Genomic DNA, 12564 nt, shown 5'->3' with positions numbered 1-12564 from the left:
GCTTGACTTTTACGATGAAATAATAGCACGTGAATAACCGAAACATGTCTGGATGTGATTCTTGTTTTGCAGCATGGCCCTTTCGTGGAATTGAGTTTCCTTACAAATTGGTGTACTTACAAACTTTCCAATCCATCGTTTTATGAGAGCATAACCTATTTGTACTACTTGTAGAAGTTTGGTATCATTTCGGGCATTATTAGTGGGGTAACTTACGAGATACAAACGTGGATCCATTAGCCCCTGCGCTAAGCTATTCAGCTGATAACGCTACTCTAGCTAACGCTCCCAATGTTAGACCCAGGTGAAAAAAGCTTCCGAGGGGGTGTTTGGCTCGAGGTCATGGTGCAAAGGACCCTAGGGTGAATTACTCCGAACCATCACTTTAAGAAGCTTGAAATTATTTTGGATTACAAAAAAGGGATGACTAAATGTGATTTCAGTTGGGCTTTAAAAGAGAACTCTCTCCCTGACTGTCTCTCTTTGCTGTGATTGTGTGTAGAGATGCAGTCTACCCTCCAGTGTTTCAGCGTGGCTATGGTCTTGTTATCCCTCGCCAAGTCCACCCTGACGTTCTCCCGCGGCGCCAATCACGCCTCTTGTCGGGACATGATCCCCGGCCACATCCGAGCTCAACCCCAGGACCCTCAGCGCAGCCACGTCACCCTGCGCACATCCGCCTCCTCTTACCTGCCTGGACAGTTAATAACCGGTAATTATTACCATTTAACTCACTGATTAATTAACTAACCAATTAACAATCAACTTATCTGCCTGGACAGTTAATAACCGGTAATTATTACCATTTAACTCACTGATTAATTAACTAACCAATTAACAATCAACTTATCTGCCTGGACAGTTAATAACCGCTAATTATTGCCATTTAACTCACTGATTAATTGACTAACCAATTAACCATCAAGTTATCTGCTGAGACAGTTAAGAACTGGTAATAATTACCATTTAACTCACTGATTAATTAACTAACCAATTAACCATCAACTTATCTGCTGAGACAGTTAATAACAGGTAATTATTACCATTTAACTCACTGATTAATTAACTAACCAATTAACCATCAACTTATCTGCGGAGACAGTTAATAACAGGTAATTATTACCATTTAACTCACTGATTAATTAACTAACCAATTAACCATCAACTTATCTGCGGAGACAGTTAATAACCGGTAATTATTACCATTTAACTCACTGATTAATTGACTAACCAATTAACCATCAACTTATCTGCGGAGACAGTTAATAACCGGTAATTATTACCATTTAACTCACTGATTCATTAACTAACCAATTAACCATTAACTAATCTGCGGAGACAGTTATTCACAGGCAGAAATGAACTATTAAATGATTGTTTAAAGAAGTAATGGTACGTGTCCACAGTGGCGTTTTTTGGACAGAAAGGATCGCCCACGCTTCCCAGCATTGGACGCTTGATGGGCTCGCCACTAGCAGTTATACATTTTTTCGGCAAACCCCGATGGCTGCACCCAATTGGACGAATGCTTCACGTGGGCCTTTCCGCTCCCGGATTTAAAAAACAAGACCAACATGGCGGCTTCGCTTGGAAACTCGCTCTTATTTTACGAAAATAGATCACTGAAATGTGTTTCTGAAATGTTTTTTTTGTGAGAAATGAGCTTCAGCTGCTGAATTTGTCTACATTTTAGATCAACAACGGTCGGTTTTAAAGATTTTGAGGAGTTTTCAAGAAGCAGAGAGATATGCTTGACGCCCCTAATTTGCATAAAGTAGCCTGGACCTGAACTTTATGCAAATGAGGAGCGAGCAACACGACGCCCTGCTCCTCGAAAGTCGCCGCGACGCCTCAAGAAGGCATTGCCCAGTTGCTTAAATAACAATTAATAGAAAGCATGGAAATGACGCTGCCAGTGGACACGTACCATAAGGGCCATCTTACTTCTACTTGTCAGCACAGGTACTTACAGGTACTAATTAACTATTAATTAACTTACTGGTTACCAACACTCTGCATCCATACCTGTGTCTTTAGTTACTGTCCGAAGCTCTCGGGACTTCATGGGTTTCCTGCTCCAGGCTCGCAGGGTGGAGGGTGCCGGAGGCAGGGCTGGAGTAGGAGCTGGGGTCCGGTCTACGAGAGTGGGCCCGGTGCTGGTGGGTGGCTCCTGGACCCCCGTTCCCCCCGGCACTCACACCCTGCGCTGCCTCCTGGAGGGCGACACCCTTACACACTCTGACAAACAGCTAAAGAGAAACCTGTCGTTTGTGTGGAGGGCTCCTGATGCACCCATGGGAGACATCCGGTTCTAGTAAGTATGAGCCTACCATTTGCACAAGTTCAGGGTTGCAAATATCCACATATCATATCAAAATTCCCGGTTCAGACCAAAGATTTGCGACGAGAAGAGTTGAACCTTGCGACTACTTGCAATGCGCCGGTCTGCAGCGTTCTGAAACCTGCCAGTTAACACCGATGTGACGAGATGGTGTATCATCTTCATAGCAACAACTCCCTCTACGTCCAAATTTTCAGGCTTTTTTTTAGCTGGATATATCATTTGTGTCTTAAAGGTGCCCTGCCACACGTATTTCATTACTTTGTGGTGATGTCTGAAGTTCTACCATGGACTCTAACATTTTTTTGTGGAAATAATGCCTTGGTTACCTTGTTTCAAGCCATTCTAGCGTGGTATAGAAATACTGCCGACATACTCAGCTCGATTTGTGCCAGTTCTCATTAATATTCAACAAGCTAAGCTGCTTGACTATGATTGGCTAACAGCTAGCCAGTGAGCTATCAGGACCTTTACCCAGTGCAACTAGGTGAGCTCATGAATAGTAATGAGCTCAGGCAACATGATGTCAGACTGACCAGCTTTTGTGATTGGTCTGATTTCTCTTCTTATTTCTGTTCAGTGGCTACAGCTGACAGAGGAGGTAGCAGTTCATTTTCATATTCCCCACATAACACACACACATATGGACCTAACAAAAAATCTAGTAAAAACGGTTTTGTGTGGCATGGCACCTTTAAAATATGAATGAGGACAGTGATAGTGAGCTACTTGCTACAGTTGCATTTGTAGTAGCGATAAAACGGCAAAAATGACGTTTTAATTCTCAGATTCACTGCTTTTTTCTAAAAACAACAACCCCCCTTCTCTTAAGTTACTTTCTAGCTCGCTCGACCATATACCATGCTGTCAAAAAGTCTTTCATTTCGATTAATTGACAGTTTGTAGCTGACTTGACCAGCTGACTTCGCTATTGGCTGTTTAAACAGGTGACTGGTTGACCAGCTGAGTCGCTATTGGCTGTTTAAACAGCTGACTGGTTGACCAGCTGAAGTGCTATTGGCTGTTTAAACAGGTGACTGGTTGACCAGCTGAGTCGCTATTGGCTGTTTAAACAGGTGACTGGTTGACCAGCTGAGTCGCTATTGGCTGTTTAAACAGGTGACTGGTTGACCAGCTGAGTCGCTATTGGCTGTTTAAACAGGTGACTGGTTGACCAGCTGAGTCGCTATTGGCTGTTTAAACAGGTGACTGGTTGACCAGCTGAGGCGCTATTGGCTGTTTAAACAGGTGACTGGTTGACCAGCTGAGTCGCTGCGACACCATCAGCCGACTGAGACGAGCTGAGACAGGCTGGTTCAGGTTTGGCTTGTCGCAAATCTTTTGTCTGAACTGAGCTTTAGACAAGTACTGGTGAATGCTTCTCTTTGTCATTGCAGCATCACGGTGGTGCGGTCCTACTTTGTGTACTGGGCAGGTATAGAGTCTGCAGTGGTGCGTGATGGGAGTCGCAGACCTTGGAGTGGGAATAACATCACAGGGGTGGATGGCGCAAATTCAATTTTTGCACTACATGAAGATGAAGTTACTACTCTGCCAGGTATGCAACTTGTGCAATGCTGAATGTATTCAAAATAGGCTAAAGACAGCTGTGTGCCTCTATGTTTACCCCCAGGTTCAGTAAGAAGTTGTCTGTGGTCAAAATGTTATAGAATTAGTCATAAGATGCAATTCCAGGCCAAAGCAAAACACTAATTGCATCCTGCAAGCATTTTTTTGGTCTCTCTATCCACACATCATCATAACTAATACCTTGCTCTTCTCTCCCCTTGTTGCCTCACAGGTCACACATCAAATAAAAAAAAGAACAAGACAGACCGCCTTGCTACTAGCCTAGGGCCCCCTACACCCACAAGCAGTGGAACCGAAAGCTACAAATCTCAGGAAACACTAACAGAAGTCACTGGTCCAGTCTTGGAGATGAACAGCTCTGCGACTTTGGCATCCCTTGTAGTTGACCACCTGACAAATCAGGCAGACAATAAGAGGAACAGCCCTACGACTTTAGGATCTCTTCAAAATGCTACCAAAGGCAGTGAGACTGAATATATTGAAACTTCAGGATCCCTTTCAGGTGCGACTGAAGAGGCAGGCACTGACATAGTAAGCTCCGTTACTCATACCAAGGACCTTAAGAGCTCTCTTTTGTCGTTCAACCACCTTCTACTCATGGCCTCTTCCTCCTCAGCTAATGTTAGACAAGTGGAATCTACTACCACTCTTTTGCCAAACATCACAGTGCAAAACTCAACCAGTCCTCTTTCTCAATCCTTCCTGCTGCACTCCCTTGCTTCCCTTCCCCCTTTGAAGGATAGTGAGATTGAAAGAAACTTCCAGGATCCAAAACTGCCAACCGTTCTTGAAACAAATAACACATTAAAATCTGAAACAACCACCACAGCTCTACCGTCAACCAATCACAGCTTCCACAATACAAATCCCCCAAGACCCACATCTCAGAATCCAAAAGGATTGATGCAGGCCCAAACTAGTTCAGTCAAGGTTTTAACCCAGAGTAGCTCATCACAGCCCTGGAGGAGTAGCCCAACCAAGTCCCAAATTAGTCTAATCAAGGATGAAATGGGTAGCCAGCATGTGCCCCAGCCCCAGAAACATCACCTAAAGCCTTTCCTCCGATCCCAAACGTCTTCACCCAAGCCTTTTCTTCAGGTTCAGACTTCTCCATCCAAACCTCTCCTCCAGTTCCACACTGGTACAAGTCAGACCTTTCCTTTCTCTCAGGCATCTTCATCTAAGCCCTTTTCAAAGACCCAAACCTCTTCACCAAACCTCTTTCTCCCATCCAAGATTCCTACCCTTCAGTCCCACACAACTTCATCCCTCCGACCCATTCCCGACAAACTCATGAGCAGTTTACCCAAAACTCAGCTTGAAAATAGTCTATCTGGACCCAAAACCGGACCAAGGCAAACAAGTTCACCTCACCCTCAGCTTCAAACAACTGCATCTCTGAGCAGCCTTTCTCAACATCAACCTCTGAGCAGTTTTCCTCAAACTATCCCAACTCAAACTCAGGGTCAAGCTACCTTCTTTGCTCAGACAGAGAAGTCCAGTTCTTACACACCACCTGAGGCTTTGAGCATCTCCCCACAACCATTGTCCCAGCCCCTTTCCCAAACTGGTGCTCCACAGGCACATACCTTTGGGTGGAAACAAACTCAATCATCAGTAACTCCTCGATCGGTCAACCCTCTGGCCTACACAACAAGGTTTTACCCAACCTTTACAATGGAGGAGGGTAAAGAGGCCAAAGATCTCCAGTCTCCAGTCAAAACCATGAGCCCAATCTTTGCATCCAGTCCCTCAACCACCACTTCTCCTTCTCTTTCAGTGTCTACACTTCATTCTTCATCCAATTCTTCCAGCCACACTTTGCCTGCCTCTTCCCTTGGTCACTCTACCACTCCTCCTTATTCCTCCGGAGGTTCAACCCTGGTATTCGTACAAACTTCTTTCACCCATGGCTCTTTGTCATCTTCTCTCTCTTCCTCCTCCATGAAGAACCAACCCAAAACAGCCCCAGCCCTTTCTGCTCTACCCTCTCCTTCCCCGATCTCCATTCCCATTAATTTTCCCTCTGTCCAACCTTCCTCTATGCCATCCTCCTTAACCTCTTCTACCACACCCTCCTCAAACTATCCATCACCAGCTCCTGTGTTTTTCTCAGTCCCTTTATCTACTTCTTCCTCATCTCCTTTTACCTCCTCCCAATCCATCACAGGTTCAACCGTTTCCTTGCGCTCTTTTTCCACCATCTCCCCAACCCTCTCCTCCTCTTCCTCAATTGCCACGTCAACCTCTTCCCCTTTACCTCCCCCTTCCTCATCCATCTCTACATCTTCATCCTCCTCAAACTCGTCTTTCACCTCTTCTTCTTCTTCTTCGGTATCCTCCCAGACTACCTCCCCTCACCCAGGACCCTCCCCAGCTCCCTTTCGCTCTCTCTACAACCCTCTCACATCCACCCCCTCCCTTGTGCCTTCTCAACAACTCACCCAAGGTCAAAGGCTGCCAATCCAGAACCACACTGCATCATCTAATCCTGAGCCCAGCCTTGATTTACCAACGCCAAGAACAGTGGTTCACCCAAACCCCGAACCCCATCCAAGTCTTGACCCAACTTTCAAACAAAATCTCGACAACAAGTTGAAACCAAACCTTCCCAACACCGATACTAAACCCAGACCAGCCTCCAATCCCTCTGCGCCACCAGACAAGGAAGGGAAGTATCCAGACATTATCCCCAGACTCAGTGCCTGGGAGCGGGGCATGCTGCTGGGCTGCTCAGCTGGCTTGGGCATGATTCTGGCGGTTGGAATAAGGTACATGTACCGTCAGGCCTGTGGCAAACAGACAGAGGTGACACTGAGCGACAGGGAGAGCGAGTACGGGAGAAGAGAGAGAGGGCTACTCCATGTCCAGGAGTGTGGAGATTTGGTCAGAGTTCGGAGAATCAGAGAGAACAGTTTCGTACTTCTGGCAGAGTACGATATACTGGCCTCACCTGGAGACTAAAGGCTGCCTACATAAATAGCTTTAGATACTATATAATTGACTTTAAATCAGAGATATTGTCAGGGCAGAAATAGTCATGCTGAGAACGGTGCCCTTAGTAACATTAGATTCTACTGAAATAGTGTATCATTGTGTTACTAACTGAAAAGTACAAATATACAAAGTTACCTTGATTATTGGCAGCTAGTTAGCCTAGCGTGCCTTTCCAATTAGCTTCTAAACCAAGCTAGCTAACAGCATTATAAAATCAAGAACATAATGGTATTACATGAGTGAAACACGGTTGTTTCTACGTACTTTTGCCCCAGTAGCATTGCTGCTTAATGATGTTGGTCTGTCCGTCAGTCGTTGTGGTCCAGAGCAAGATTTCTTGACAGCTTCAGGCCAACTTCAGGCTTTTTTGTAGCTGGATATATCATTTGTGTCTTAAACGTGCCCTGTCATACGTATTTAATTACTTAAATTGCCAGATTGCACAGAGGAAACTTTTGTTTAGCGCAACAATCAGGTTAAAATGTCTCCAACAAATTTTTGGTGCCTAAACTTATGTCTTAAAAAGTACTTTTTTAAGATTTTCATGAAATTATTTCTCAGTTACAACTGAGAGTGGGTCTGGTGTCAGCCAGGCTAACGCACAGACAGAGTTTGGTGAAATCTACTGAGCACATTCATGCGGTCTGGGAGATAAACCCTTTCTATTTTGGACTGAATGAGTTTTCGACCAGAGGCTACCTTAGGCCAAAATATAAATTTTACACATTTAGCTACACCCTCAATGCTCTACATCAAAATTATTAGCATGTAGGTTGTTTCACCCACTTCCACACTGCAGAGTGTAGTCACTGCAGCCTCTAGGGGCCATTTGCAGGTTAGGAGGAGTATTAATCTTCTTGTCCAAAAAGCTATCTTGTGCTCAAGAAAATGTTCTTGGCTAAATATTTCTCCCTCCAGAGATTTCTGTCTCCCAACATGTTTAAAGAATAAAAACTGCTTCCTGATAGAAAGGATATTTACAGACAAGGCTAGGCCGACATACACCATTTGGTGGACACGTTTTTGTTTTAGCGTGCAGCAGAAAGATGAACAGAAACGCTTAGTGACACAAGGGCAGTAAAATCCAGCTTTATATTTGTATGATTAGACGTTGTATTTGTATGAATGCAGGATTTGCATGCTGACCAATGGTCAATCACCAAGATTAAACTAATACTTCATCTATTTGTAAATTGTCATATGGATGTACTTATAATAATAAAGTATATTTTTTAGTATTAAACATGGTTTATTTCTTGATTTTAGCTCTCGTATTGTGAGCTTTCATGGACAGCAGTGCCGGCTGCTTAGTCATTTTAAAAACTTGGGACTGGTTGTGTGTTAGAAGGCCTCTAGGCTTTGTTGGCAGGACTTTCACAGTCTTAGTGGATTATTATTTCATCCAAACAAGGTGACAGAACAGCCATCTGTCCCAAAAAGATGGGTCAGTGAAATTAATGAGCGGCCAAAAAATTCCCTGAGTGTTTTTTCCCCATTTGATCAGACAACAAATACAAGAGTTTATTCCATTTTTTTCTGAATCTAAATTGGCCTCGAGATGGAACACATATTAGACACAAGGGGTGTTAAAACTTTAAGAGGAAGTAAGAAAATCTGCTAAAACAATCTCTGGAGATGCAGTTTTTTAGAGTCTATGATGATAAAGCCAATAAATACGTGGCCCATTTAACAGCACATATTGATATCATTTTACATATAATATTGATATAATTTTCAAAACACTCTCTATACACACACTGTCCTCAGATTCCTCTACTGATAAATTCAGCGGCAAAACAATCCTGATGTTCATTATGAACTTTTTTTTTTTTTAAATGCATTGAATCCCCCAACAAACATGATATTTTTAAAAGTTTGTAGGTTTATTTCCATACTTTTTTTATGTAAACAAGTTGAAGAACACACTCATACATATCCTGCTCAATATATTTCTTCCCAAAACATACTACGGGCAAAACAATCACACTGTAAACAGCCAGAGGCTGACTGTTAATTTGACTGTTACTGGACGACCAATAAAAAGGCATTTGTGTGCTGTAGAGGCTTCAATGACCACCACAGTAACAGTCGCTGACTTCAGCTCGTTAGAGATGCGTAAATCTCGACCATCTCGGCTGAAAACGCTGGTTGTCTCTCGATCAAATCAGAAACATTCTCACAGTCAAGTTAACACTCTAATAACGGAGGTATCCGTTGAAGAAAATGTTCCTTTTAATAAAAATAAATAGGCTTTTGTTTCTTGTGTGTACCATGAAAAGGTGACCAGGGATACAACAATAAGATTGAGGTGTCTTTCATCATCTAATGTTCCACATCTACATTTGGGGAGATGCGACAGTAAGGGATCCCTCCCCCGCCAGCACCACCAAGGGTGTTGTATTACGAGGTCCAGACTCCACCGCAACACCGCAAATTTCAAACCCAACTAGAGGGCAGCAGTGTTTCCAAATGTCTCCGGTTTAGGGGCTCGGAAACGCGGCAAAAGTGTGGACGCGAGACGTAAACACAGCAAAAGATATTCCTTTTCAAACCAAAAACGTAGTGCAGATGTAGCCTCAGTAGGGTAAAATGGAAACTCAGGCAACAACCCTCTACTGTACGCAAAATTAATTATACCTAAGATGTCGTCGGCATGCCTCTGATTGGCTTACCGAGATATTCTTACAGTACCCTAACCAATGTCACTTCTCAAACCTAAAACTAACCAACCAACGGAGGCAATGGGTACTAGCCAATCAGAGGCAGAGTAGGGCAAGCTCATGACTTCGCCAATCCTAGGAAAACCATTTTGGGCTTAATTTTTCGCCTTGCTAGTGGCATAGTTACGTGGATGACAATGTTGGTCTGTTGGTTGGTCCACCACTTTGATCCAGACTGAAATATCTCAACAACTTCTGGATGATTGCCATGGGATTTGGTTCAGATATTCATGGTGCTGAGAGGATAAAGCCCAAAATACTTTGGTGGTCCCCTGACCTTTCCTCTAGTGACACCAGTGGGTCAAAGTTTTTACAAACATTCATGGTTGTCACCATCTCAATAGTCTCGCTTTGCCAGACCTTCCTCCACAGCGCTGCGGAGGAAGGTCTGGCTAGTCCACACATTATTCTGGGATGGGAGAAAAACGTGTTCTGGTGTGTATTGGCATTTCTTTAAACCAATCACAATCGTCTTAGGCGGCGCTAAGCTCCGCACGGCGCCGCTGCAAAATAGCCTCTGGAAGGAACTTGTTTTGGTGGAACATGTGTACGTTCAAAAGTAGTTTTAGTCGTGCAACAGAAAACTCAGATTGGACAGATAGTCTAGCTAGCTGTCTGGATTTACCCTGCAGAGATCTGAGGAGCAGTTAACCACAGTCCTCACAAATCAGACGGAGGTTAGAGCGCCAACACAGAGACAGAGGAAGGGGACGGACATCGGCGAAAGGACATGCATCTGGCGGGATTTTCCTGCGGCACCGGAGCAATCCTGGAAGTGGAACGTCGTGGATTTAGACTACCATCTCAACCACTACAGACCGAATCACCGTGACGTCACACTAACACAAAACCCACTTCCGGGCAAACAACTGGCAGTTGATTTGTATTGTGGAGATATGTAAAATTGGCAAACTTGTTTATTTCCGTTTTCATTTTCAGCCGTTACTGTAACGTTTAAAGGTGCCCTGCCACACAAAACCGTTTTTACTTGCATTTTTTTTAAATCTGTCAGGCCCATATGTGTGTGTGTGTGTGTGTGTGTGTGTGTGTGTGTGTGTGTGTGTGTGTGTGTGTGTTATGTGGTGAATGTGAAAATGAACTGCTACCTCCTCTGTCAGCTCTAGCCACTGAACAGACATAAGAGGAGAAATCAGACCAATCACAAAAGCTGGTCAGTCTGACATCATGTTGCCTGAGCTCATTACTATTCATGAGCTTGCCCAGTTGCGCTGGGTAAAGGATGCTGATAGCCAGGCTCTCATTGGCTAGCTGTTAGCCAATCAGATTCAAACAGCTTAGCTCGTTGAATATTAATGAGAACTGGCAGAAATCGAGCCGAGTCTTCCTGCAGGCTTTCTATACCACGCTAGAATGGCTTGAAACAAGGTAACCAAGGCATTTTTTCCACAAAATATATTACATGTCCATGGTAGACCTACAGACATCACCACAAAGTAATGACATACTTGTGGCAGGGCACCTTTAAAGATATATAGTTAAACACGGAGGTCCGACAATAGCCGACGTTTCTGCTTACTTTAAGTAATATGTTGCTTTGCTAGCGTCTTTGAGAGGAACAGCAACACCACCGGTCGGACTTACTGCTAGTTTGGGTGCGGTCATTTTCTTTAAGGCTCTGACACACCAACCCGACGGCCGACCATCGGCAGAAAAAGCAGTCGGACCGATCGGCCGGTTCCCCGAGGTCAAAAAAGTGCCTCGCAACACACCGAAGCGACGCCGACTTGAGCGTACGTTCTGCTCGTGTGCGAGACGTAATACGTCTCCATAACAGCAGGCGGCTCTAATCTGCATTATCGCCCAAAAAATGAAAACCGGAAATGAGGGAACATCTCTCTAGACCTCGTAAAACACAGAGCACGCTGTCGCCAGCCACTGTTTTCATCAGAGAGTGTTGAGCCTTTTTTAACATCGAAGGCAGGGGACTACAGATGAAAAATAGCCTTTTGGCTAATTCTGGCTTTTTTAACCCATGGGAAATCATGCGTTTTATTAATTAAGTCCACTTACTTTCATGAATAAACTAAACTCAAACTCACAAAAGGATCGTTGTTGTCGTTACTTGCTGAACGGAAGAAAATGCGATTGCTAGTAATAAGAAGACGCTGGCGTTGTCAGCTCCGGTTTTCTCGTGCACCGATTCGCTAGTCAAGGGCTAGCACTCACATCGAGTCCGACTGCCCAATGAACGCTGACGCCACGGAACACACCGAACAGACCGACCTCGCCAGACTGTCCGACGGCCGATAATGGGGCTGGTGCGTCAGGGCCTTCAGTCTCTGGCCCAACAGGTAAACTAGCTCTCCAAGCTAACGTTAGTCAAAGTGTTGACATATAAAAGCATCAAACAGGCTTTTTAGATGAAGGAGATGAGAGTACATCCTGTTGTTCTTTGTGCCCGTTTGCTCAGCGCTTTTAAATTGTATGTACATTGTATGTACATTGTATGTAGAGGAGTTTTTCTACCCAGAAGTTACTGTAAACAAATATTGTGATTGTGTCTGTTGGTGGATTGCCGTGAAGTTTGGATTAGACATTCATGTTCCCCCTTTATACCTTTGGGGATCCTCTGGCTTTTCATCTAGTGCCATAATCTGGTCAAAATATGCATTTGTCCCAATACTTGGGAGGAAATATCTTCAAAAGTAACGACATTGTGTTTTGTGCTAATTAGCAAATGTTAGCACGCTAACAAAACAATGTACTGTAGATCACGGTTATACCTGCTAAACGTTAGCTTGTAGCACGGTCATTATGACCACTGTGAGATTTTGGTTGGTGATTAATATGATAACATCACCTTAGACCCTATCACTCAGACAGAATAGGGTACCATTCAGGGTTCAACAATAAGGGTTTAAAGCCGGGTGGGCCCGGAGCGACATCGGGCAAGTA

At 44.1% G+C, this 12564-nt stretch overlaps 1 protein-coding gene across 1 annotated transcript; it reads left to right on the top strand.

The window, feature by feature from the left end:
• The first annotated feature begins 517 nt into the window (after window positions 1–517).
• LOC120572569 (flocculation protein FLO11-like) lies at window positions 518–8069 on the top strand. Its single transcript, XM_039821893.1, has 4 exons — window positions 518–712; window positions 2038–2314; window positions 3739–3899; window positions 4143–8069. Exons 1-4 carry the CDS (start codon window positions 538–540, stop codon window positions 6893–6895), a joined length of 3366 nt encoding a protein of 1121 aa, XP_039677827.1. The 5' UTR covers window positions 518–537; the 3' UTR covers window positions 6896–8069.
• The last annotated feature ends 4495 nt before the right edge of the window (window positions 8070–12564 follow it).

Source organism: Perca fluviatilis, chromosome 14, assembly GCF_010015445.1.
Source record: "Perca fluviatilis chromosome 14, GENO_Pfluv_1.0, whole genome shotgun sequence".
NCBI lineage: Eukaryota > Metazoa > Chordata > Actinopteri > Perciformes > Percidae > Perca > Perca fluviatilis.
This window is presented reverse-complemented; position numbering and strand designations above follow the sequence as displayed.

Coding starts and splice junctions, on each gene's coding strand:
- LOC120572569 (XM_039821893.1), top strand. CDS start 538: ATGGTCTTGTTATCCCTCGCCAAGTCCACCCTGACGTTCTCCCGCGGC. Junction 713..2,037: donor GCCTGGACAGTTAATAACCG/GTAATTATTACC, acceptor CTGTGTCTTTAG/TTACTGTCCGAAGCTCTCGG. Junction 2,315..3,738: donor ATGGGAGACATCCGGTTCTA/GTAAGTATGAGC, acceptor TTGTCATTGCAG/CATCACGGTGGTGCGGTCCT.